The sequence below is a fragment of the Chroicocephalus ridibundus genome, chromosome Z, assembly GCF_963924245.1.
Source record: "Chroicocephalus ridibundus chromosome Z, bChrRid1.1, whole genome shotgun sequence".
Classification (NCBI taxonomy): Eukaryota; Metazoa; Chordata; class Aves; order Charadriiformes; family Laridae; genus Chroicocephalus; species Chroicocephalus ridibundus.
The window spans coordinates 63,236,946-63,264,876 of NC_086316.1; the positions used below are offsets into that span (position 1 = coordinate 63,236,946).

The 27,931-nt window shown below is 38.6% G+C and overlaps 1 protein-coding gene across 2 annotated transcripts; it reads left to right on the plus strand.

Annotated features, from left to right (window-relative positions):
* Window positions 1-27,907, plus strand: TRIM23 (tripartite motif containing 23). 2 transcript variants are annotated; one of them, XM_063321280.1, is made up of 11 exons: window positions 1-174; window positions 1,111-1,273; window positions 12,603-12,724; window positions 13,663-13,941; window positions 14,572-14,754; window positions 15,307-15,522; window positions 16,558-16,692; window positions 22,415-22,544; window positions 22,661-22,771; window positions 24,213-24,337; window positions 24,692-27,907. In XM_063321280.1, the coding sequence occupies exons 1-11, from the start codon at window positions 67-69 to the stop codon at window positions 24,869-24,871; spliced, it is 1,752 nt and encodes a 583-aa protein (XP_063177350.1). In that variant the 5' UTR covers window positions 1-66; the 3' UTR covers window positions 24,872-27,907. The 2 variants fall into 2 exon arrangements, with proteins under 2 accessions (XP_063177350.1, XP_063177351.1); XM_063321281.1 differs by lacking the exons at window positions 1-174; window positions 12,603-12,724 and having other exon boundaries at window positions 1,153-1,273.
* Window positions 27,908-27,931: the final 24 nt, after the last annotated feature.

The window sequence follows — 27,931 nt, forward strand, 5'->3', positions numbered from 1 at the left end:
TGAGGGGAGGGCGGGGGCCAGCGGGCTCTTTCCTGACAGTGGCCGCTTTGCTCCGCCTTCCCCAAGATGGCCGCCGTCGGTGTAAACAAGGTTGGGGCTGGTGCTGGGCCGGAGGGTAGTCGGGGGTCTGGTGGCAGCAGTAGCGGTCGCAGCCCGGCTGGCGCCGCAGTGAAGGTGAGACGGGTTGCTTAGCCCTTCGCGCCGTCCCGCTCGGCCGCCTCCTTGCGGCAGGGCAGGTTGTGGTGGCTGGGGTTGCACCGTCGCTGCCCCAGCTGGGGGAAAGGGTAGTGCCGGAGTGAGGGGTCTCCGGGGCGGGAGGCGTCGCCTGAGACGGTGGGGCTCGGCCCGGGCTGGGAGGCTGCGTCGGAGGCCCTTTTCCCGCCTCGTCCGCGCTGCCGTGGGGCGCCTCGGGGCGGGCGGCCGGGCGAGAGGCCTCTGTATGAGGGGAAGGGTGGCGGCCTCAAAGCGGGAGCTGTTTCGGATAGAGCGGTAAGGCCCGGGCTCCCTGAAGGCGGTCAGCTGACGCCCTTATGTTAGGGATTGTAGGGTGATTGGGGTTGGTTTTTTGGGTTTTTTTACTAAATGATGATCGATTTTGCTTTTTATTAGCGGTTTAAGATGTTCCAGTCCCCTGCTGCTTGTTCCTGCTACCTCGATGCTGCATTTGTAGCTTCATAAATGGCTAATTTGGTGTGACTGACCTTTTTATGTGGATCAGCTATGAATGGAAACTTTCTCCACCGGCTGATAGTCTGCTTTGGCAGGGTCATGCCCTCTGTTTCCTTTTCCTGTGAGGACGTTTCTGCTTCCTTACTTGTGCTGCTTGGCCAGTGGGCTTTTCTTGTGGCAGTGCGTTAAATGAAGTGGGCAAGAACTAGCAGTGATCAGGTGGGATGCTGAAGAGTTAAAATGTTCTGTTCATGTCTATTTATTTTTTAAATATCACTTGTATGATCATTATTTGTGCATACAAAGCAAAATTAATGTCTCAGCCTATCTTCTGTGGTTGCAGGAACTTCTGTAAAATGAACCGTGTCATATGGTTTACGGCATGAAGTGTTGCTTCTTTTATCAGCTCAAAAACAGATACGGTCTCTTTTTAAATTGTAGGTTCTTGAGTGTGGAGTCTGTGAAGATGTATTTTCTTTGCAAGGTGACAAAGTTCCCCGGCTGCTTTTGTGTGGCCATACTGTCTGCCATGACTGTCTTACCCGGCTTCCCCTTCATGGCAGAGCAGTTCGTTGTCCTTTTGATCGACAAGTTACTGAACTAGGTAAGAAAACATAAGTCTAAAGTTCTTAAAACCCGTCAGCCAAGGATATCTAGAAAATAACACTAGATACAGATTCTTAATGCTCCACTTAGTGATAATATTTCCAAGTAATTAATGTGCATTGTTCCTTTTCATTCAGAGAAGCTCAGAGCACTGTTAAGCACTAGTAAAATAGGTATCTTAGAAAAAGAAAGTAAAGATTTTATCTTTTTGAACCTGGGTTTGCAAGCTTTGTACCTTAACACCTATACTTGTAAAGGGACTACTCTATTTTTAATTCAGGTTGAAACGTTCCTGAATGGGTATTAGTTTCCTGTTGTCCTAAACACTAAATAAACCATGCAATTGACAAACAGTTTTCTGGGGTCGTGATGAAGTGATACAGAGGGAAGTATAAGTGATAACAAACCTGTTTTTTAAAATGTAAAGTAATTCTATATATGCGATAACTGATAGTGTCAGGCTATCAACAGGAATTTCCCTACTGTAGGAGTGTCTGCAGACAGTATTTGAAAGGATAAGGTACAACTTTTATTCAACAATGGAAGTCTACTTTAGGCAAAAGATGACACGTGCTTATAATTCCTTCAGAATAGGAGTTGCTTATTCAACATAGGGTTATGGAGAAGACAAGTTACCAGAGGAATTTGTACTGAGAAGAACTTTTTAATAGAACTGCCTCCAGCAGTTTTGAACAGCACATGAGGGGAAAAAAAAGCTGTTGGAAGGAGGAAAATCCTCAGAGCACGAGACCTCTAATCTAGTAATCCATACTATTTAAATATCAGATTTGCTCGAATAAGAATTTACTTTGCACTAAGGGAATCTGTTAGACTGTAGACCAAACTGAGACAAATATTAGAGCACTCTTTCTGTCATGGAAATAGGAGTCAGGAAAAGCAACCTCAGTCTCGTAGAAGAGGTGTTTGTTTTCTGGGGGAGGGAGGTGCTAAGTATGAGCATCGTGAATTGCTGCCAATCTAGAAGATGTGGTTAAAAGAGTCACGTTTTTTCTTACTTTTTATCTATGACTGTACAGCTGCACAAGATTTCTTAAAGTATGCTTTTAAGGGGGAGAATGTTAGAGCACAAGACTCAGTCCTGCTGTTGTGAAACATTTCTGTCCAAGACCACTGCTTGTAACTTGTAAAGTAAAAGTAGCATTTTTTTTATTATGATAGGGAACTTGTCACTTCTTAGTTTTTATTGTGCATTTTTTCCCAGGTATCTGAATGTATCCTAACATAATTTTTGTGGGTTTCAGTTTTAACAAAAACAAAGCTTTATAAGAACATTTAAAGTTTGTTTTTTTTTTCTTTGTCTTGCATAATACTGAGGAGCTTCTGGTGAAACACAGTGAAATATTATTAAGCTTGTAAGGCTCCTACAGATAGGAAGAGTGAAGAAAAGCTTCGGCTTTTATATCTAGGATAGTAGACTTGCATCCTACTGTCTCGTACTAGAAAGAAGGATGATATGCTATAACCAGCAGTTGCTCAAAAAACTGATAAGCAGAAAATTTTAGCAAAACAGCTTGAAAGTAAAAATACTTCTGCAAATAAAAATGTTCTGCCTGGTGATTTGGGGCAAAATAGGGCTATAGCCACTTTTAGTCTTGCCAGATCCGTAAGAACTGCTTAAGAAATATTACTACTTTCAGCACGTAAAAATAGGGTGTTTTGTGGAGTGGAGCTCGTCATGGTCCCTCTTTGAGGTGTCTGTGCATTTGTTATCTTGCTTTAATCAACTACTAGTTACTGCCGTTGGTTAAATCTTCTATGCCTGTACTTTTGTTTCCTTCTGAGAGCTCAGAAGTGGAGCTGGGAGGGGAGGCATGGCAGCTCTGGGCCAAGGGAACTTTCCATCCTTCCCTTCCCTCTATTTGAGGGCATGTGAGAAAGCAAGCTCTGTTTTCACCCGTTTCTACAATTGCCATTCTGCCATTTAATGAAGTAGTCTCAGGAAGCTGTTTAGTATCCTAAATCTCAGTTATAGGATCATTGCCAAGAGAAAGTTCTGTTGAAAGAAAAGCTGTATAATTAGGACGTAAAGCTACCTGTGTTGAACTAAGTTCCTTAATCACTAACTGTGGATTTTACAGATGCTTTTAGTTGGTCATTTAACCTGTACAGTTCAGCAGATAGACGTGCTTGTTTTCCTTTGCTCTTATTACTAAATCACTTAATCCTGTATTCGTTCAAGTTTTCCTGAGGTATCTTGGGAACTTTTTGAAAGAAATACTCGGGGATCTATATATGTATAGATGTAGCTGTATTTTCTCCCTTCTGAAGTGGTCACTTGGTTTAAATTTACTCACCTATCTCTTCTACATATATAAAACTCTAGGGGAAGGCAGGGTTAGTAGTACTTTGTCAATCAAGATTTCTGGACAGATGGAGTCTGTGAGTGAAAATTGACAACACATCGTTTTCATACTTAGCAAAATATTCTACTAGTTCATTAAATCTTGCTATGAGAGAAAATATTTAGTAATGAACTGGTAGAACCCATAACATATTGCTGAAAACGTATTGCTTTGCAGAGTAGACTAAGCATAGATTTTTGGGGTTTTCTTGAAAGGTCTTTAATGAAGTTGCCTGTGATTAGTCTTCTAGTGGAGATTTCTAAATGAGTGCGTACATGTTGAAGGTATGTGAGCTGTCTAATGTTTTATCTTCAACTGGATTAACATTCTTTAACCAGAAAGATGTAATGGAAAAGCTTTATCAACTATCAAAATTCTGAAGCCATATATTCTGGAGATTATGTTGACTCAGGCAATATATTTAGGGAAAAGTCTGTAAGATCTTCATTGTAGAAGAGGAGAGTCTTCTTAAAGCCTTTTCCCTAAAGTATCTTGATTCGGGAGAAGAGGTGAATCATTTCTTGCAAACTGCTTTCTCTCTTTTTCCTGTGTTGGATTAGTGTGTTGTTTCTTTTTTAAAAAAATACACGGACCAGGGAACTGTTGGAAGGGATGTGCATATACAACAGCTTTGGAGGCTCTGGCTTTTGACTGTAATTGAGCAGCTCTGCTAAGGAAGCTTTAAACAGTTTATGGCTCAGGTGAACTCTCCCTACCATCATCACATTACAGGACTTAAACTATTTTCTATCATTAGAACTCATTTGAACTGATGTATGCAGGTGTTGTCATCCTTCATACAATCCATTCCATTGGTATTGCTAACATTTATATTTTATTTAGCTAGTGTTTGAGTGCTAAGATACATTCAAAACGTTGTGCAAGAAAACATGACTATAACATAACATTCTCTTAGCTTTGTTCAGACGTTTAGACAAAAGTTGCTCCTTTATTCTTTGCATTATTTATAATCCTTTTGCAGACAAGCTTCATGCTTTTGAAAATTACATTTGTATTGTTGGCTAGAGTTGGGCTTAATATCCTCACTCTGTCACTGTCTCATTCCTGGCTGACATGCTTCCTGCTATTCGTGTCTTATTCTTCTTTTGAGAAGAGACAGTCAGATTGTGTAGTGGTTTTGTAATGGGCACAAGGGTGAGGTCACTAGACTCTGTTACATTTTTGACCAAAGCAGGATTTGAGTTAAAGTCCAAGAGATTAAATAGATATATTTACATACCTCATCCTTTAGTGGTTTTAAATACTAAAATAAACACTTGATCAGATGTTTTGCAAATGTGTATGTTGAGTACATAGTAATTTTATAGTGGGTTTAGTGTAAAAAGCAGCAAAGTGGCCTTTTCTCAAATATGTAAACTTTATGGTAGATACCAGTGAAATGAGACATGACTTTCTGTATGATAATGCATATTTTATTGGGTGCTTACTGGTTATAAATTCTGGTTTAGTACATTAATAGTTGATGTGTAAGCTTTGCATGTTTTTCCATCTGTGTCCAAGATCGACAGTGTATTGACAAGGTATAACATGTATTAGCAAGTCTCAGGATATATAACAAAAAGTTAAAGAAGGAATGTAAAAGCAGTGTAACTTCATTTCTCCTGACAGCTTTAAGTTATGAACTAGAAAATAAACACAGAATAGCTACAGATGTAATCTTTTCTGTTGGTTCTGTTTCAGTAAATTAGTTCTGCTTTGACTTTTCTGGCTTGGCTTTCTCTTCATGCTAGACATGGAGCAGAACTAACATGATAAAAATCAGATACGAGATGTAAACTGAGGAGAGTACTACTTTCTTGTTTTGTTCTTTTTTTAAATAAACATATTAAAACCTGTGAAAGAAAATACTTTTCTAAGAAAGTCTGTAGTGATTGAACAGCTTCTTCCTTTCTCAGCCTTATCCAATGTTTGCTTAAAGGCTAAATCAATGTTTGCTTAAAGGCTAATTTGCTATAATCTATTCCATAAGTAGGTTTATCCTTTTGGTGTGGGTGCATCCATATATACTCTGCTATTAATGGCTATCTGGATTAGTGGCTAATCTGGAGATAAAAGGTCCACATTAGTATCAGTAGTCATTATATTGGTATGTCGTTAATGTATTGTATATACTATAGTAACTGAAGGTTGTGCGGTCAGTTTGCTATGGGACAGTGCTGTTCTAAGTGCTAATAAATAACTAGCCACTTTTCTGTGCTTTGCTTTGTGGGAGTTACGTCTAGAAATCTGTCTAGATACAGTGTGAGCAAGTCCAGACTCTGTTTACAAACTGGTTTGACATAATTTAGATTCTAAAAGTGGATATCACTCTCTCTGTTTCTTCAACTTGTAATAAGAGGTGACTCTTCCATGGTCTATGTTATGAAAAATACTGTGATCCTGCTAGGAGTGCTAGGGCTAAAAAATAACTTAGCTCTGAAGTCAGAATATATCAAAGCAGATGACTCTGCTTGTGCTAACTGTAATTGTGGAGGACCAGAATGTAACTTCTGTAAACGGCTGCAAGATCTGTGGCAAACAAAAGTTAAAATACTGTTTTTTCTTTTTTTTTCTTTTTTTTCTTTTTTTGTGTTCGCAATTTATTTTATGGAGTGCGGTCGGTAATGCTGTCTGTACCAGATAAGGCTTCCACTGTGAAACTGATAACTACAGAGACTACTGACATGCCTTTGCTTTATACCTAACTTCAAAGTTACTAACCAGTATCTTGATAGGCCCATTCCCAGAAACAGTGCATTTGCTAAAATGAATGTTTTTTTATTGGCAAGCATTTTATTTTTTTTTTTAAACGGGTAGCCGGTGTTGTTTTGTACCAGTTGAAGATGTTGGAGGGGAGAACAGCTTATATGTGCTCCCATTTATAGCTGTAGGAAAACAATATTAATCCATTTATCTGTTTTATGAACTCTGCCTTTTATCTGTGAGGCACATAACTTTTATTTTGAGTTTGGCCACTGAGAATATTATGATGGCTTAAACTGTGGGCAAAAGTGCCTAGGAAAGAAAATTTCCTGTAGCAAAACTGGAAGCTACACGAAACAGTAAGGTATATAGTGTGGATATATTGGTTCCTGTTCACATCCCTCTTCAGAGGTACCATAGCATTGTTGCCCTCACTTTGTCATGCATCTCATGAAACTGCTTGTTCTGTTCCCCATCGTGGGAAAACAGTTGGCATGTGAGCATTCCAGTCTTCCACATAATTTTCCCTAGGTGTGTAATGCAGCTCTGTTCTTTGAAACAGTGCTGAAGGAAAACCGTTGTCAGGTAGTAAAACCACTTGCATGTATAGCAGACAAGTTTTGAGGTCATAAGACTGAAAGCCAGTCTTATTTTTCTTGTTTCACAGCTCTTGAAGTAAAAGAGAATGTTGTGGTTTAACCTCAGTGGGCAGCTCAGCCCCACGCAGCTGCTCACTCACTCCCTTGCAGTGGAACAGGGGAGAGAATTGGAAGAGCAAAAGTGAGTTGGAATGACAAAAGTGAGTTGAGATAAAGATGGTTTAATAGGGGGAAAAAAAAAGCTGTGCACACAAGCAAAGCAAAGTAAGGAATTTGTTCACTACTTCTCACTGACAGGCAGGCATTTGGCTGTTTTGAGAAAAACAGAGCTCCATCACCCATAGTTGTTACTTGGGAAGACAAATGCTGTAACTCTGAATGCCCCCCCTCTTCCTCCTCCTTCACCCGAGCTTTTATTGTGGAGCATGATATTATACGCTATGGGATATCCCTTTGGTTGGTTAGGTCAGCTGTCCCAGCTGCGTCTCCTCCCAGCTTCTCCTGCACCCCTAGCCCACTTGCTGGCAGGGCAGCATGAGAAACAGAAAAAGGACTCAATGCTGTGTGAGGAGCAGTGCTCAGCAATAGCTAAAATGCAGGTGTATTATCGTTACTGTTTTGGTCACAAGCCCAAAACATAGCCCCATGCCAGATACTATGAGGAAAATTAACTCAATCCCAGGCAAAATCAGTACAGAGAATTAATTCTTAACAAGCTGAAGATAGGAGAACTTGCAGTTGTGTTGTTGGGGTTTTTTTTGGTTTTGTTTTGCTTTTGTGTATACTTCCTTGTAAGCAATATTGTAACATATCTAGATCTTAAAAGCATTGCCTTTTATGGAGTGAATGTATTTGAACACTGTTTGTGTAATTCTACACAAGAACCTTTATAGCAGTCTGTGTTCTCTGTGTGCTGCAAATACAGACTCCTGTGGGAGCTGAAGATCCATATTCTTAGAGCCATGAAAATGCTGATTATTCTCTGGCCATGTACCAAGCTGAGGCAGAGGTAAACATTTGAGATGGGTACTTTGTTTTGTTGGTTCTCATAACTGCTTGCTACTCATAGTAGTTGGTGTCTGTCTGTTCATTTGGAACAGCACATTCTCTCTAATGGTTAATAAAAATGTATGGAGTGTCTGATAAATCTCAGTATTGGAGAAGGAAGACTTAATGTCTGTATAGGATCAGTGGAATGACATCTGAATTCCAGAAGGATGCAGAGGGCGTATGCCTACCAGACCGCCACAGGGCAGCATAATTTAGGAGATATGCAGTGACACTCAGGAGAACCAGACAAATTAAGTAGCCTAGGCTTTCTCTTTGGGAAAATGCATGGGATACAATTTCTGTGAGTTCATATCAGACACAAACTTCAGTCAGACATCAGATATGTGGACTGAAAATATCAAAGAGTTCTTAGGTATCATCTGGAACCACCCTCAGGCTCCAGTTGCTGTTCTGCTAGTCCTTGCATCTGGAACTTTTTTCTGGATCTGGCATTGTTTTCTAAAATTGTGTTTTCCGAATCATGCTTGAAGCAAAGCATAAATCAAATAAAGCAGTTACTTGAATTTAATGAAGAACTGGAGTATGTGTGGTTTTCTACAGTGAATAGCAGAAGTTCACTAAAAGCTTGGCACATGTTCTTAGACAGGTATATTTGCATGAAGTACAAAATAAATATTTTAATTACAAAAGCAGCATCCCTATGGAGTTTTGTCCAGATAGTGGGGTCCCACAATCTAAAAACTAACTGTGGCTACCTTTTCTTTTTCTTTTCTTACAAATACAGTTCAAAAGTTCAGCCATAAAATCAATGGGTCAATTTCAGGTCCTACAGATGCTGTTCAAATACAAGGTGGCAATTCCTCCTTAGCTACGTAAATGTACATCTGTCACTACCCTGGGCACTACTGATAACATTGTGCCTTCTATTATTCTACTCAAAGCTAGCAACCCTCCCCTATTTCTATTCCCTGTACAGTAGCTTCTGTACACTTACCTCTTTGTCAGATGTTTACATAAGGGCAATGTTATGTGACATGATGTTATGTGACTCTCATAGAATACCAGGTTGGAAGGGTCCTCAGGGATCATCTGGTCCAACCTTTCTTGTCAAAAACACAGTCTAGACAAGGTGGCCCAGCACCCTGTCCAGCCAAATCTTAAAAATGTCCAATGTTGAGGAATCCACCACTTCCCTGGGGAGATTATTCCAATGGCTGATTGTTCTCATTGTGGAAAATTCTCCTCCTGTGTCCAATCAGAATCTCCCCAGGAGTAACTTGTATCCATTACCCCCATCTTTTCCACGTGACTCCTTGTTAAAAGGGAGTTGCCATCTTCTTTGTAGCTATCCTTCAAATACTGGAACATGGTGATAAGGCCTCCCCTAAGCCTTCTTTTCTTAAGGCTGAACAAAGCCAGTTCTCTCAGCCTTTCGTCATATGGCAGGCTTCACAGTCCTTTGATCATTTTTGTGGCCCTTCTCTGGGCCCTCGCCAGCCTATCCACATCTGTTTTGCATAGCGGGGACCAAAACTGAACACAGTGTTTGAGGTGCTGCCTGACAAGCACCAAGTAGAGTGGAATAATGACTTCTTTACCTCTTCTCGTGATGCCCTTATTGATGCAACCCAGCATCCTGTTGGCTTTCTTTGCTGCAGTAGCACACTGTTCACTCATATGGAGCTTGTTGTCCACCAGGACCCCCAGGTCCCCTTCCACAGAGCTATTCCTCAGGCAGGTAGATCCCAGTCTGTGCTTCACTCCTGGATTATGTTTTTCCAGGTGAAATTCCTTACACTTGTCTTTGTTGAACTTCATAACGTTCTTGTTCACCCACTCTTCCAGCCTATCTAGGTCTTCCTGCAGGGTGGCTCTCCCTTCTGAAGTGTTACTTCCCCACTCAGTTTGGTATCATCAGCAAATTTATCAGGGTACGCTTGATCCCATCATTCAGATCACATGAAGATGTTAAGCAGTGTTTAACATCAGTCCCTGTGGACCCCAGTTGTGACAGGTTGCCAGTTTGAAAAGGAGCTATTTACCAGGCCCTGACCCTGGCTGCAGCCTGTCAGTCAGTTCCCCACCCGCTGCACAGACCACTTGTCTAGACCATAACACATCAATATCTCTAGGAGGAGGCTGTGGGGAACTGTGTTGAAAGGCTCAGAGAAGTCCAGGTAGACAATATCCACCACTTGCCCCTTATCATCTGAGCAGTTTACTCTGTTGTAGAAGGCAATCAGGTTTGTCAAGGATAATTTTCCCTTGGTTACTCCATGCTGGCTTTTCCCAAACACGTGCTTCATTTGACTTGTAGCCCCCAGGAGGATTCGTTCCATAACTTTCCCAGGAACTGAAGTGACACTGACAAGCCTTTAACTTCCTGCATCCACCTTTAAGCCCTTCTTGTAGAGGGGGTGACATTAGCCTTATTCCAGCCTTCTGTGATGTTCCCCACTCTCCACGACTTCTCAAAGATTATGGAGAGTGACCTTGCAACAACATCAGCCATCTCTCTTAACACCCTCAAGTGGATAGTGTCAGGACCCATGGATTTGTAGGCTCAAGTTCCTGTAATGGTTCACATACCAGCTTTTCCTTCACTGATGGTGGGTCTGTGTGTGCATCAACCTGGATTGCCATTCCGAAGGCCTGGGGCCCAACAGTGCTGGTAAAGAAAGTCTTGAGAACCTCTCAACAGCATTGTTGGTGACTAATTCACCTCTCCTGTTTAACAGTGGGCCAGTGTTTCTTTCTGTTTCTGCTTGTTGTTTACATACCTGAAGAACCCTTTCTTGTACTTTTTCACATCTCTGGCCAATTTCAATTTGAGCTGAGCTTTTGCGTTTCTAACTGCATTCCCTGGCAATGCCCTTGTATTTCTCAACAGGTGTTTGTCTGCATTTCTGTCTCTGGCACAGAGAGGCAAAAGGAGGAACAGAGATAACGGTGGTCCATTGCTTGATGTGGTCAGTCACCTCACAAATAAGTAGACAAAGCAGAGACATTTAATCCTGGGTTAATCCTGATTATACGTACAAACTGGGGGACGAGAGGATGGGAGGTGGACTTCATGATCCTTATGGATCCCCTCCAACTTGATATATTCTATGATTCTAATTCTCTTACTTGGGAAGAGAATAAGAGAACAGAATGGGCCAACCAGCTGGAGGGTGGCTTTGCAGCAAAGGACCTGGGGCTCCTGGTTTAACTGGTGCGCTGTTACAGCAAAGGAGGCTAACGATATCCTGGGCTACATTAGGAGGAATGTTGCCAGCAAGTTTAGGGTGGTAATCCTTCCCCTGTCTTCAGCACTGGTGAGACCACACCTGGAGTCCTGTATCTGGTTTTGGTCTTCCCAGTACAAGAGAGATGTGGAGTTACTAAAGGCCAGTAAGATAACAAAGGAACTGTAGCACCTGTCATATGAGGAAAGGCTGAGAGATATTTTACAAATATCTGAAGGGAACGCATAAAGAAGATGGAGCCAGGCTTTTTTCAGTGTTTCTAGTGACAGAACTGTGTACTAACTGAAACATAGGAAGTTCTGTCTGCACATAAGGCAATGATTTTGACTGTGAGGGTAACCAGGTTATGGCACAGGTTGTCCAGAGAGGTGGTGGAATCCCCCTCCTTGGAGATCTTCAAAAGGTGCCTGAGCGTGGTCCTGGGCAACCAGCTCAAGGTGACCCTCGTTGAGCAGGACTGGGCAAGGTGATGTCCAGAGGTCCCTTCCAATGTCAAGCATTCTGTGATTCTGTAATGACTAAAAGGTAATGATCCAGCGCTCAAAGATGGTGCTTCATCTCTTAAGGCACATTTGTATTGCAACAGAGAAAATGTCTTTGAATCTATGAGAATGATGCTGAAAAAAGTCAAGGGATGATACTTTTCTGGAGAAGCAATCACTAGGTGTGTGCTACATGGCCTATGCAGGTAGCATGTTGCAGCGGTCATTGGGATGCAGTTCAGTTTTTGCTTCTCATTGCATTGCTTCTTTTTAACCTCTACAAAATGAGGATGATACAGAGTATCATACAGAGGAGTAGAGGTGGACTTCTGCTTTGCTCTAAGGAGTATGAGATACCTTCTTTTTTTCTATATTAAAGTGTTGTACCTGGATCTTTCTTTCTGAATATTGTTTTAACTGTTATTCAGGTTTTTACTGGACTGAGATCTGCAATAGGTGTTGCAATCTTGTAATTCAGGGAATATGAGGTTTGTCAGCGTGAGTTCTTCACGGCTTCTATTAGTACAGTAGAAATTTTCACAGTACATAGTTATGCAAAATATTAATTTTTATGATATGTTTTAGAGTTTGTGTGTTCTTGTAGTCTTTAGTTGTTAGCTATTGCAGATTATTTTACAAGTACTTTTACTGAGTTTTTGTAAATTTTTTGTAATCTTGACATCTTTTCAGTAGGGAAAAATCTGCATAAATATTAAATAGTTCCATGATGGAAGGAAGGAAGAGGATGGGAAAGTAGTGTGTGCTCTACATAGAAAAAGCAGTAGTTGTATTTCACTGTAGTTAATGTACTCTTAATACTTGTCAGAATCTCAATTGTAGTTTGTGGAACTTCTCATGATGGTATTTGCTTGAGGTTTTTCTTCCTCTCCATCCCTTCATTTAACTCTTCCTCAAAAATAGGAGATTCTGGTGTCTGGGGCTTGAAAAAGAATTTTGCTTTGTTGGAACTCTTGGAACGGTTGCAGAATGGACCTGCTGGGCAGTGTGGGACGGCAGAAGAAGCCATTGGTCTGTCTGGAGAGGTACTGAGCTTTAAAAAAAAAAAGAACAAAAAACAAACAAACAAACAAAAAAAAAAAACCCCAAAAAAACCCTAAAATGTTTGTTACATTTGCTTAAAGGTATCTCTAGGTAGAAAGAAAAAAAAAGTGGTTTTTTTTTTTTTGCCAAATGTACTTTCACTGTTGTTTTCTTTCAGTATCTAGTATTAGCTTCAATTAATTGCTTCATAATTAAATACGAATCTGTACTGACTAAAGCAGAAAATAAAAAGGTTTTGCCAAGCATGCATACTCTTTTACCCTTTTTTAGGCTTTTAAGATTTTTAGAAAAGGTTATTCATTTGGATATTTCAGGTATAGTGATTTAAGGACAGTTTTCTAAAACTTCTCAGAAACTCTTCCTAAAGACTTCAACTCTTCTTCCCTAGTAGTTGCCTTTTATGGTAATTCGATATCACTATATCATATGATAGCACGTCATTATCAAAACTAGTTGCTTTAATCATTTCAATATTAACAACTGGTTTGCAAAAAGTATCATGCAGTGCCATTCTAGGAAAAAATAATTGTCCTAAGCGCTTATTTTTCCATTGGTGTTTTGTCTGTCTGTAATTTTGTAATTCTTTGTTCTGTAATGACTGCTTTGGAAGAAATGACTGGAGCCTGAATTATTGTAGCCTCCAAACCTTTACAACTTCCACTGAAATTTGGATTTATAAAATCACTGTACATCTCTAGAGTAATTTTTTGCAGCTGACTGTAAAGGAAACTGACTTTTATTTTTTTTAAATTTATTTGGAACATAAAATCAAGGTTTCAAACTAGTCCAAATATTTATTAGTGTGTAACTTTTAAGGAAAGCCTGTTTTCAGGCTTATATTCGTGGCAGGTCTTCTGATTTTCCTAGTTATTGTGATTAAACATTAACAACTTCAGTTTTGTGTTGTTGTTGTTGTTAGAGTATCATTCGATGCGACGAAGATGAAGCCCACATTGCATCTGTATATTGCACTGTTTGTGCCACTCACCTGTGCGCAGACTGTTCCCAGCTTACTCATTCGACAAAGACGCTAGCGAAACACAGGCGTGTACCTCTTGCTGATAAGCCTCATGAGAAGACCATGTGCTCCCAACACCAAGTACATGCTATTGAGTTTGTTTGTTTAGAAGAGGGCTGTCAGGCGAGTCCTCTTATGTGTTGTGTCTGCAAAGAATACGGGAAGCATCAAGGTCATAAGGTACTGCTAATAATCCATTTCTAGTCATGCCGTGGGGTGGATTGCGTAATTATTTATCCAATGAAGGTACAAAAGATTATGAAGAAAGGAGGGTGGATTCTTGGTATGTCTTGATATGAAGTAACTTCATACTGTTCTTTTGTTTTCCCTTCATTTCAGGTAACTGCCATGGTAAAATTACAAGAAAACCAACATTATTTCTAAGATCACATTAAGTTATTTATATATTAAGATTGAGAGTGCCTTTATCTGATGCTTTTCTGAACTTCTCACAGCATTGAGCCACTAGTTCTGAAAGTTGTTTTCATTGTGCAAACACTAGGTTCACCCAATCTAGTGCAGTCCAACCACCCTTCTTTTTTTATAAATGATTATGATAAATGGGCAAATTTGTATATTTACTTGTGTGATTGCTAGATGCCTATCTCAGTCTCAGCATAATCTGTAACTCCTGATAGCATTTTAAATTGCAAGATGGTTTTAAATTCTTATTTGCCATTCCTATATATATATGTATGTGTATATATACACACATACACACACGTATGTATTAAATATGTAGTAAAATAGAAAACATTATTAAGGAAGATATTTATGAATGATCTTTGATATTTTGCTTTTAATTAATAGCATTCTGTCTTGGAACCAGAAGCAAACCAGATTCGTGCATCCATTTTAGACATGGCCCACTGTATAAGAACTTTCACAGAAGAAATCTCAGATTATTCCAGAAAATTAGTTGGAATTGTTCAGCATATAGAAGGAGGAGAACAAATAGTTGAAGATGGAGTTGGAATGGCCCATACTGAACATGTATGCTTTTTTTTCTTCCCCCTACGTGCACAGAATATTTGCTTTTTGTAATAACCAAGATAAGGAATTTCTTTGAAAATTATATATGGCTTTAGAAGACAAGACCTTAAGGTCTTAAAAGACTTTCTCGCTACCAAGTTTGTTTTGAGGCTTAAGCCAGCAGATAGAGGGGAACTTGTAGTCCTTTACAATGTTTTTAGGCTACATGAAAATACGGAGGCAGTGTGGAAAGCTATATAACTGTTAGTACAGTATTGAAGTACTGTGACAGATTGCATCTGTTCTCAGTGCTGTGATACTGTTGAGGCATTTTTCCCTGGTTATTTTTAGTAAGGTGTGTATACAGACAAATAACCTATTTGTTTATTGGAGTAACCTCTTGGAGGATCTTGATCTTAGGGCTGATTAGACTTTCTGTATAACTGGGACTTGAACTGTGATATAGCCAAGCAGATGTGAACATAAGTTAGAAACTGGAATAAAATGAAAAATGTACTTCTGGAATCAACTGGTGTCCTTAATGCTCTGGATCTCCCGACTGCAATGCTGTAGGTACCAGGGACTGCAGAGAATGCTCGCTCATGTGTCCGAGCCTATTTTTCTGATCTTCATGAAACCCTTTGTCGTCAGGAGGAAATGGCTCTTAGTGTTGTTGATGCTCACGTGAGAGAGAAGTTGATTTGGCTTAGACAACAGCAAGAAGACATGACCATCCTCTTGTCACAGGTTTCAACAGCTTGCCTTCATTGTGAAAAGACTTTACAACAGGTAGGTTGACAAGTGAGCTGTAACATATGGCAAGATAGGTGGAACTGCAAATTAACTTCAGGCTACAGATGAAAAAGTTAAATGATACTCTGCATTTTTATTCCCTTTACAATGTTAAAACAACAAAGATTGCAGTGTCATTACAAGGTGGTGTTAGACAAGGATAATCAGTACAAAAGCATCAAGTCCTCTAGTTGCTGGAAACCCTGTGGCATGATTCTTTTGTCTGGAGAAATTTCTGGTTATTTGTGAGGTTAGTGGGAAGGAGAGATGAACCTGAAACAAAAAGCCTACAAGATTTATGGGAAGGATTTTACAGTTGCGATTACCAGTATAGGTGTTTGAAGATAGCTGTCATGCAAGGATAGTAGAAAAAATCTTTTAAGACTAAATAACTTTTGGTAGCAGTTGTAATAATATTAAATGTGTGAAGAAAGCATCTGCGTGAGAGTATCTGGGTGGTCTGTTATTCACTTAATTTAGTGATAGCATATGTAGCGAACAGTGAACTGAGTGTGAGAAATTATTTCATTAATGTGTTATTTGTACTTTTTTTAAAAAAAATTTGGTTAGAGCTAGTGTCTGATTGCTTACTCAGATGTACTTTGCTGTGCAAAAGTTCCCATCATTAATGGGTGCATATTAATCTTTTTGTGTTGAGTGTCACTGTATGCTGCAAAGCAGCTGCTCTATTCCAGCTGCTGGAATGATATATGAATGATATAAATATTTTTTTTACATTACATTACTGTCTCTTACAATTTGTATTCTTATTCATACAGGGCTAAGAGAGGTCAAAGAAAAAGTTTTTTAAAACTGCATAACAATTCAGTATCTATTAGTATTAAGGAAGAATGACAAGGTCTTCACATTTGTATTGCAATAAATAAATCTATTCTGTAAATGTGAATTTCTTTAACTAGAGTATTTCTATTTAAAAAGCTTTATTTCCAGCCATTGTATTTGCATCGTATTTGGTTATTTTAAGTAAGTTACTAAAGGAAAGGTATGCTTTTGTTTTCTTTGTCTGTTTAGGATGACTGCAGAGTAGTGTTGGCCAAACAGGAAATTACAAGGTTGCTAGAGACATTACAGAAACAGCAGCAGCAGTTTACAGAACTTGCAGATCACGTACAGCTGGATGCTAGCATACCTGTCACTTTTACAAAGGTATTCTTAATCTCATCAAAGTACAACTATGCACTTTATGAAGTCCCAAATGTAATTTAAAAGACAGCAGCAACGTTATATGTTCATTATGATGCTGTAGTTGTTGCAGCAAATTTAGGCAGTTCAGTATCAGTTAGAGCCACAGTGTCTCACCATATGATGAGTGCCATCTAGTATTTGAGCAACAAAACCACTGTACTGTTAGAATAAGTGTGAGAAACATTCATTTGACATTGACTACATCAGTAGCTTTTTTTGAAAGTTAGCTGCTTTCTTTTAAATATGTAAGGTCATATTTGTGAATTCTAGAAACACCTTTCTTTGGTAACATCCCTTATTTGTTGTACATTCAACTCAGACCAGGAATCTACCCTTTGTTTTTTCCATGTATTTTTGGCTTTTTCATGAAGACAGCATAACTTCTGCAGAATGTTTGTTATTTTATTTCCTGAAAATTGCACACCTATTTTAAAATGCAATAATGCTATTATAACTTTCAGTTTATAGTATTAAAAATAATGTATTTCTTTCAATTTGTGAAATGATAATTTGTCTTATAGTTGCTTTGTATTCACTGATAATTTAGACACAGTTTATCTTCTAAGTAGTTTTTTTTTAATTGCTGTAATATCATTTCAATACCACTTATTCTTTGAAAAGGATGACGTTATTTGGAGTTTGATAATGGTGATTGTCCTGGGTTGAGCGACACAGGACACTTCTAATGCTGGGGAAAACTGCACTTTTGGAAGACTCTAGTGTCTGAATTTATGAAAATATTTACTTTATATCAGCTAGGCTATGTGGTATTCAAAGTCTCGGTGTTTTTGAGCTTTGCCAGGTGCAGGGATGATGAGGAACAAGGCCTGGGCACTTGATCCAGGCTGGCCAACAGGATTATTTCATACCATGAATGTCCCATTCAATATAAATTAGAAAGTTTTGCTGCGTAGTTTCTCTCTCCCTTCATGGTGGCAGTCCAGAGAACTCTTGCCCTGGTGCCGGACCCCTGAGCCCTTCTCTTCCTCCCGAAGCCACAGCGCTCGCAGTGTCCTACATTTGCTGTCCACTGCTGGGAGTGCACAGCTTCTACTGATAGAATTGGCCGAGTATAATTCTTGTGTATCTTATACTAGTATTGGGATTAATGCTAGTTCTTTATTATTGGTGTTAATTATTTAGTCTTATCCTATTAAATCTACTTATATTTCAACCCTTGTGTTTTCTTGCTTTCCTCAGTTCCCCTTTCTGGGTGAGGAGGGGTCATCGGGTGATAGAATGTCTAAATGACAATAAATTGTTATGGGTTTTCTTGAACCCTAACAGTGATACTTTTCACGTAGGAGAGTAAATAAGTTTGAAACTCTAAAGAACAAGAAGTACTTTGATTTATGTTTTTTTTTGGTTCTGAATGGGTGAAAGAGGAATAGAATCTATTGTTGCTGAGATGAAACTGAGGATTTAACTGTTGCTGTTGAAGCTTTTACTATAACGAAATGGATGCTTCTGTGGGGGTTCTGTCGCAGTCCTTGTTGATGTCTGAATAATTTGTTTTGTAAATTCAGTATATTTGAATTTCCATGTAATAACTGCTTTGTCAGATCAATAAATGCAACATTTTCATTTCTGTCCCTCCCTTCCCTATTCAGCAGAGACCAGAGCTGTTAGGATCAGAGAGACCTCTTCTGCAAATCCTCATTTCCATAAGTGAAGTAACATTCACATTTCACAGATGATGAATTGCATTCTGTGTATTCAGAGTTGATTGATGGTGCTATCTCACAGGGCTGAGTCAGAGAGGCATTTCAGATGGTCTGGTTTTGCCTTTAGGAGCTGTTAGTCTCAGAAAATTTTGATTGAGAATTTCTGAGCAATTGGAAAGAGAATGGTTGCAGCCAACCAAGCTGCAACAGGAGATCTGAAATAGGTCTCAGCTTGGAGGACCCAGAAGTCTTCCAGTATCTCTCTACACCTCAGCTTTCTTTAGAAAGAGATGGGGCTTCTGTTGTTTTTCTCCTGTCACAAATTGGTATTTTTATGAAATATCCTGAAGCTTAAGAGTCTGAATTTCAAAGATGCCAAGGCAAATGCCATTTTTAACAAAACCAGCAGCAGCTATGGAAAAGTAAGGTGAAAGCAATTAGTTCAGTCTCTTACTTTTTGTTTCCTCACTTCTGACAAAGTTTAAAGCTCTTTTTCTACCCAATGTTTTTTTTAGAATACTGTTGTGCTGATGGCCACTGTTTTGACTTGTAGTGAGGCTTGTTGTATCTGAAAGGCCTGTGCTTGGCAACAGATTTCAGACAGAAATAAAATCTTCAGATCAAAAATTAAACTGTTATAATTTCACTGAAAAGGTCTTTCTCGGGAGCTCTCCTGCACTGAGGGCTGCATCCATTATAAAATTAAAAAAGCATTTCAAACAGTACCAGATCAGAGGAACATTCCATATCCAGTGAGGGTTGTGGAGATTCAAGGAGGGGAGGGAGAAGTCCTTTTTGCTATTGAAAGTGAGTAGGTTTTATCCACATTTTTTATTTCACTGATGAGATGAAAAACTCCTCCTGCCATTCAGGGAATATCCACATTAAAAGCTCCGAAGGGAGGATTTGGAGAATTCCAGAACAAGATGCTGAAAGTCTTTCAAGAAATATGTTAGTATATAATACTTCTTTCCCAAATGTTGTTACTATATTGTTTCCAATGAATCCTTCTTTACCTATGTATTTACGAGGGCTTTGACCAAATAAGATTGAGATGTCTTCATGTAGTGAGCTTGCTGGCAAGGAAATGGCTCCTCATCCAGGAATGTGATTCTTATTGGAAGAGAGAGATTGCTGGTTTGTCCTGGTCAAATGAGAGTAGTGGCTGTGGAGTAGCAATTGGTCATCCTCAATATTTGTGTGTACATACTTGGGAAAGGGAAAATGAGTAAGGAACCAGTACCTGAGATAGTAAAGAGCACTTATCTGTCAACGTTGAAGCAAGTATGGGAAACTGCTAACCCTTACCTACACCAAGAGTATTCAAGTAATCTATGAGAGGGAAAGCACTTAACACTATCTTTAAGTAAACCTATGTACAGCTTTTGTGATGTCAACAAATTTCTTAAGAAAGACAAAGGACGAGGACAAAAACCAAGAGATCACAATTGTTGTGTGGGTTTTTCTTCTGCACTTTACTGAGAATTAAGAAAACACCAAGTTTTACGTGAACAGAAGACACAGGTTATCTGTTCTTAAGTGTGCTGTCAAGTTATGCACCTGCCAGGAATGTAGACATGAAGGGCCAGATTTTTTTTTAAATAACACTTTTGATTAAAGGTGATAATATAGTTGATGCAGAAAGATATTTTTTTATTATTATTATTCATCCGTCAATTTCTAGCTGTGATCATCAATAGTCGGTTATTTCTGACTTGTATTACAGGTGCTATACATTGTTTCTGAGTGGGAACTTTTCTTGCAAGGTTCTTCCTGAAGTGACAGAACTACTCACGCAAAAATTGGAAATCTGGTGTCCATCACAGATTGCATTTTGATTCCTTCTGAGAGAGTACAAACATACTGAGAACAACCTGTTTTCACTCTAAATCTTGCTGAAAGCAAACTGCAACAGGATGACTAAATTTGACAGAATTGTTCATCTCCTCCACTTCCCTGATGCTTTAGGTTGCAGAGGCCTGCGCTGCCTCTGCCCTCCAGCTGTGGGAGCTGTAGAGGTGACTGGTGCTGCTGGTGGAGCCCTGAGAGGATGGCCGGGTTGTCTCACTGTCAGCAAGCTCTGGCCATAGACAGGGTGCTGCCTCCAGCAAGAAATCTATGAAATCGGCAGCTCTATCCTGAGCCACCTCTTCTCCTTCCTCCTTCTTTTCAGGCACAGAGAAGAAGTGTTGAGATTCATCCCCAGAAATTTTAGACAAAATCAGAACTGAGGCTTGAGTGTGAAAAGGGTGCTGGAGGCATGGCATTTTTTCGCCTCTTCAGTGCCTTTTGCATACTTCTTTGTGTTCTTTCTCTTAGCTTGCACCTTTCTTGCTGATATTCTTGTCAAGAATCTGCCCACAGGTTTTCCCTCTCCAGGAAGTAACCCTTTTTGATAACATGCTGTGTTGCAGTGTTGTCACTGAATTTGGCAACTTCATCTCTGAATCCAAAATTCCAGAACTTAAAAGGAAATTTATTAAAAACCAAATAAGTCTCAAATGTTTTGTTTTCCAAATCTCAAATATTCAGTTGGATTCAGATGTGAATAATACATCAAGATGTTGGCTCAGTAAGTCCGTGAGCTGCAAGGTGCTAGACATAAGGAGGGTATTTAGAGGAGTTATCATTAGGTGCTTTTCCTGTTCCTTACTTTCACACGTATCCATCTTTACCTAGTTTCAGACAACATGCTAGATTAGATGGACCTTTGATCTGACTTTTACACTTACAATTGTGATGTTGCTGACTTTTGTATTGTGGTACTTGTATAAATTTTTTAATTTTTTTTTTTTTTTTTAGAAAGCAGTTTCTCAAGGTGTTTTTGCTCTCTTTGAAGGTTGTAATAGCATAAGGTCATTGAATTAATCTATATTGATTATTCTGGCAGTACGCTGTGACAGAGGGGAGAATGGAGTTGCATGTCATGATGATGTATACCCAGCTATATAATGGACCCCATATGTGTGTATATCTATTTGTCTACCTACCTACCTATCTATATATATCTCATGTCACATCATTTAGATGTTTATACATCAGGTCACACTGGTCCATGTTGGTCTTGTACCAGGAGAGGTTGTAGCATTTTTCCACTAAATAAATAGCATTTCTAATGCAAGAAGAAATAAAAAGCTGTGTGGGGTAGACACAGGTTTTTGTCTATTACTTGCCCAGCACAGTGCTGTCTGGATTTTGCAAGAAAAAAATGTATTGCCACATAGTTCTGATGATTGAAACTCTGGTATTTCATCAAGGTAGCAATTCTAAGTACTTCAAATTATGTTTCAAGGATACATGGTAATCTTAGCCTGTGTTGTTTGTTTTACAATTTACGATTTGCTGCTTTATATTAGTAATACCACTTGATTGCATTGTTAGCATCAGCTCATTCAAGCTCATGGTAGCTTGGTCTAAACTACAAGTAGGAAGGTGATTCTTTTTCCTTGCCTCCAAGGAAGACTTGGGGTTTCTTTTGTTTGTTTGTTTTTCTTCACTATTTCAGATTACTGCTTAATGCTAATAATGTTGCTGTTGTAATGTGGCAAAAGATTAGAAGTGGTTTGAGGTGAAGAGGGGTAGCTATGGAGCCTCCAGCAAGGAAATAGTTCTGTAGTTGGGAGCATTAATAAAGTGATAAAACGTAGTGGAAAAGCAACAAAACCAATAGAGACTTCTCTGGTCAGAGAATTGCTATGAGCAACTCCTCATGCGGTTTGAGCCGAAAATGATGAAAGAATTTGAAATTTTATCAAGTACAGACGTACTAGCATGAGATTGGCTGTTTTTCTAAAAGACCTGTGGTAGCTCAGGCAGAAGTTACAGGTTCACTACAGAGATTATTGGATATTTTGGTTTATATTACTGCAGGAAGTGATTGATGATTGTGCCCAGTATTTTTGGAGTCCATCCATTTAATCACTTTACAAATGGTAACAAAATAAGTATCTTAAATATAAGGGTTTTCTAATTTTAATTTCCTAAACTTGCTCTTGTTTTGTGTGTGCTGTTTCTTCCAGGACAACAGGGTACATATTGGACCAAAAATGGAAATTCGTGTTGTCACTCTAGGATTGGATGGAGCTGGCAAAACAACTATTTTGTTTAAGTTAAAGCAAGATGAATTCATGCAGCCAATTCCAACAATAGGTTAGTAGCAACAATTTATATTTAATTTTTTTCTGAATGTTTGATTTATCTGTAGAATCTGGTCATTTTATATTCATACAGAGCAACATGATACAACTTTAATATTTTTGTTCTAGGTTTTAATGTTGAAACAGTAGAATACAAGAATTTGAAGTTTACTATTTGGGATGTTGGAGGGAAGCACAAATTGAGGCCCTTGTGGAAGCATTATTATCTCAATACACAAGGTGAGACTAGTACAACTTTTAATCTGTATTTTGTCTTCTAGCCTGTATTTCAGAGCCAAAAAGATTATTAATAGAAATAACTTATAACTGTAAAAATTGTTCATCTAATGCGAAGTTCAGCTGCTAGATTCATGAGCAAAGAAATTTTAATCCAGTTGGTCATAGTGTCTGCTGCACGATAAAGGTGCATTCTCCATAAATCCGTCAGACAGTTCATGGAGCCAAACAAAATTAGAATCTCGGTTAAACTGGTTCTAGCTGACAACAGACAAGGTGCAGTGTTCCAAAGTTTACATAGTGAGGAGTAGTACTTGCCAGGTATGAAACTTAAATAGCACTTGAAATGAAAATACTCAGCCTCTAGGAGCCCTAGTTGGCAACTTAAAACGCTCCACAAAGTTCTGTAACTTCTGACTTGGTATTGCAGCGTAATATCTGGTCATAGACTAGATTACTGATTCTGAAAACACTGACATAAATGGTGCCAACTTAGGAATTGATGCTGTCCCCCTGTAAATCCTCCACAGCTGTTTTTTAATTTAGAAAAGGGTTCCTCTTCATTAATTAACTCCAAATTATCTGAAATACTTAGGAATGACAAACATCAGTTTATGTGCTCTGCTTTGTGCATTATTTCAGTCTTCATTGCAAACTTTAACATTTTAAATTGTTTGTCTTTTCAAACTCTTAAAAATCGTATTTCGGGATTTCTGTTGTCCTCTTAAAACTTACCATGTAAACACCAATAGCATGGAATCATGTCTGCCTTGAAGAATTGTATGTTGGAGAGAAGGCCTAAGCGGTTAACGTGGTGTATACGTGCAGTAAGTTTTGTTTAGTTTTGGTGTTGGAGGCTTTTTCATTGCAAAACCCATGAGTTTAAATTCTGTCCTCTAGCTATACCTCCCTGACTCTCCAGTCTTCCTGCTATCTTGGTTACTCTCTGTGGTGGATAGCAATATCTACCACTGCTGTTTCAGGTCCATCGCAATCTTCTCTGGATTGTGTAGTCTGTAGCTGGAGGAAGCTGTGCCGATTTGGCTGAATCTGGAGATTTTACAGCCAGTTCAGGGTAACTGGAACAGTCGTGTGGGAGTTGATTGAGTATAAATGGATCAAGAAATGGTTTAAACTGAGATATTCAATCCACACATAGTAAATCTGGGTTTAGACCTAAGTAGTTCAAGTATCACAGCCTTTATATTAGACTAGGCAAAAAACTTCAGAGTTTTTTTCCATGTTTTAGGATGAATTGTAGATTTTTGTCAAAGGTATGGAGATATGTAAGGCGTTTCTCACTCCTCCTGGATTTGAAACTGAAGTTGTGCACTGCTGAGAAACTTCCCATAGACTGCTGGAAAAAAAGAATTGTGTCAGTTGAAAGTTAATTTTACAGAGTTTATATTTGAATAGGTGTATAATGTTTCTCTCTCTTTCATAGCGGTGGTGTTTGTTGTTGACAGCAGTCACAGAGACAGGGTTAGCGAAGCACACAGTGAACTTGCAAAATTATTAACAGAGAAGGAGTTGCGGGATGCCTTGCTCTTGATCTTTGCTAATAAACAGGTATGTGTGATTTTTTTCACTCTGTTACTCTTTTCCTTAGTTTTTCTATCAAATTCCAACTTTCTGAACCCTCTGCTATGGGTAGGGAACGGTAATGTCGAAAGGATAAAATGTATATGTTTTCCTTATGTTTAGTACTAGTAAAATAAGCGATGCTAGAGTGCTTGGTAAATTTAGTAACCAGTTTTTGGTTTATGGTAACAAGGAGTAAATGTGTAACTGTTTTATTTGGCTTTTGTGTTTGGAAACATTTTCTATGATTTGTAGTTTCAGTCTAAGCTATCACTTGAAAATAAAATGCTTCAAACATAATACAGAAGAATAATTGAATCTTTATATCTGGTTCTGTTGCAGGATGTAGCAGGTGCACTTTCAGTGGAAGAAATCACAGAACTGCTGAGCCTCCACAAACTCTGCTGTGGCCGTAGCTGGTATATTCAGGGTTGTGATGCCCGAAGTGGTACAGGACTTTATGAAGGATTGGACTGGCTTTCAAGGCAGTTAGTGGCAGCTGGTGTCCTGGATGTGGCTTAATTTTACAGCAGCTGCAATTTGAGGGTGTAGTTTACTGTTGTGTTTTGTTTGCACGATTTAGGATGTTGTAGCCAGCTCTGCTGTCTGAAGAGGGGACTCGATTTAACTTGGTGGTTACAGAAAAATACAAGCCTTTATCCTAGATTGGATAATTGGTTGAGTAAACTTGTGCAGTAACAGTGTTTTTGAAATTTGATACAGTGACAAGTAATGGGATGGGCTAGTTACAAGGGTGCCTTGAAATTCTTTTTGGTGAAATTAGATTGTTACAATTCAAAAGCATTCCCTGATTAAAAAAATGCAGTGGAAGTCATCTAATACTTTTAACAAGGTTACAATAGTTCATTGGTGTCAGAAAAAAGTCTGCATGGTTTAGAAATACTTTCCCAGGAAACTGTTCCAAAATCCATCTCAAGTTATTAGAATAGCCAGTCCTGTCTGTTAGTCAGAAATAAACGGTGCTACTCCTTAATATCTGAAGAATGCATTCATTTATAGGTGGCATTGAAAATTACATCCAAGTACACCACAAAAGGAAAATGTTTCCCTCATTATTTGTTAGCTTCCCTGTTCGTTACCAGAAGGTGGCATAACTGGGCAAAGAAAACTGAGAATGGGGACCCGTGTTGCAGGGCTAGGGATCTGTGGCATTGTTTAGCTGGTCTTTTTCTAGTTAGGGGGGAGGGGTTATTTGGGGGGGGGGGGGGTGTTATTAATTTACACATGCTAAATTATTTATGGACAGACTATAGTGATATTGAGGTGAAAGTGTTTTGTGCGTACTTGGGGACATGATCTGCCATTAGAGGTTAAGCTTACTCCTCAAGAAGTCAGTGAAGTTCAAAAAAAACCAACCAAACTTCTTAAAGTAGTGCGGTGTAATGTCAATCCAGCTATGTACTTTTATGTAGAAGTCATGCTTCCAGATAAAGGTAGTGGCCTTAAAATATAAAATAACACAATGTAAAAGCAGTGTATACTAATTATAACTCTTACTTAGAAGAGCAGATGGTAAAATGTGATATAAACCTTCCATAATTAGATTTTCAATTCTCACTGTACCTTCTACATGGAACTGTCACTAATGCCTCTATTTTCGCAGATTACTCATGCACAAACTCATGAAATATGGGCGTAGCGCTGTTTAAATTTAGAGAAGGTTGCAATGACGTAGTGATGTCTGTCTCTGCTGCATATGCAACTCTGCTAAACGATTTTATCTGTCTGATATGTGCACCAGAATCTTCTGGTGTCCTCTTTAAGTACACAGCCATTGCCATTTGAGGAAGCCATGCCATGGACCTCTTTCTGTCAGTAGAGGAGTGACAAAGCACAGCCAATAGATCAAAACTGTATTATAATCACTTTTCTTACTGGAGTAGAGGTGAATAGGGAGAACCATAGAGTGGAAACGAGCAGTTGTTTCACAGATGGGTAGATATTTTTGCCACACTGAAAAGTGTGTTTACCTGTGAGAGCTCTGAACCTCATCTGGCAAAGAAAATGTATCCTATTTTCTGTGGCTATGGCTTCTATTATAATGTTATCAATTTTATGATGTTTTCCCACTACATAACTTAGGTAAAGCCAAGAATGTATAAAAATAATTTAGTACATTTGCACTTTTCTTCAAGAGGAAGCAGTTAAGGTAACTACTGCCTCATAATGACACTTATTTGTAGTTTTCTCTTGTTACTTAAATTTCCTGTAAATGGTGTTAAATGCAGCTTCAGTTTCAGTAAGTCTAATGACTTCAATAGTAGCTGAAAGAACACTAAGCTTTAAAGTAGTTAAATGTTTGTGAAATGGGCTTCAATGCCTACCTATGTACACAGGTACTGAGAAGGGATATTTAGTCTTTCTTCAGACAACCTGATAAATTTGGAAATAGTTTACAACAGAGTGAAGGGTGTTTTCTTGCACCTACCAACTAAAAATTGTTCATCCTTCCCAGCCTGTAACTTCTTGGCGCACTAGACAGTTGGCTGCTCCGACCTGAGCATCTGCTTCTCCTGCATTGCAAAGCAGTCCCAGACCTAGTTAAGGCTGACTGTCCCTTCACACCTCTTTCTAAAATATGAACAAGTTCTGCTTAGCATGGTAGATACCTTTTCCTGTAATATTTTTAACAGAGAAGACATGTATTCTTTAGAAAAATTCCGTTTCTGTAGTTTTATTTTAGCTGGCTTATGCTTCAGTTATACATACCTCTCAGTATAGTTCTATTTTAAAATGTTCAAGGTGACCAGTTTGGATTTTTTGTAACATTACATTTGAGGGCAGAGAAGAAATTCTCACTCATGCATATTTTTGAGTACAAAGGATTGCTTGTGACACATGGAATGCTACCATAAAAGTGTTTTTAAATGGAATTTATTTAAGATGACTTGAAGTAACTGTGAAAGTGTTGCATTTGTCTGTGAACTCTTCAGTGTAAACAGGTCCACTAAGAGGTTTATTTGTATTATAAATTAATACTACATATAAATTGCTTCAGTTATAAATTTAAGCTTGTTTCACCAGTTTTACTGAGCTTTAGTTTCTAGTGTACTGATTTATGCAATATGTAATTGGAGTATTTCCTCAACTAGAATTCACTCAAGCATTACTAACTATAAGGATTATTTGAAAAGACCGATTAACTTTTCATAGGACTTAATTGTGAAATTGAGTAAATACAACATACAGTGACTGTGTTGTGGCTTTCTTTAAAGAATCTCAGCTCAAAAACAGTGCATCTAGAATAAGTGAAAAATAATGTTTTATCACTTGATATGGTCTTACTGTATGCTACCTTCAAATTTATTGTGGATTATGTGGTACATGAGGGTTTTATTCTGAGATAATCCTCATTCTTAACTCTTGGAGTAGGTGTGGATATTATGTAAAGACTTCTTGAAAGAAAGGGCTCCTTTAGTGGAAAAAAAATTCATGAGCTGCTGCAATTTGAGTTGCCCAGAAAATGAATTCTTTTCAATAAAAGTATCTGAAACTTTGAGAATGAATTTTAATAAATTTGCCTTTTTTCTTTTTTAAGGAGGTGTGCTACATTTAACTTAC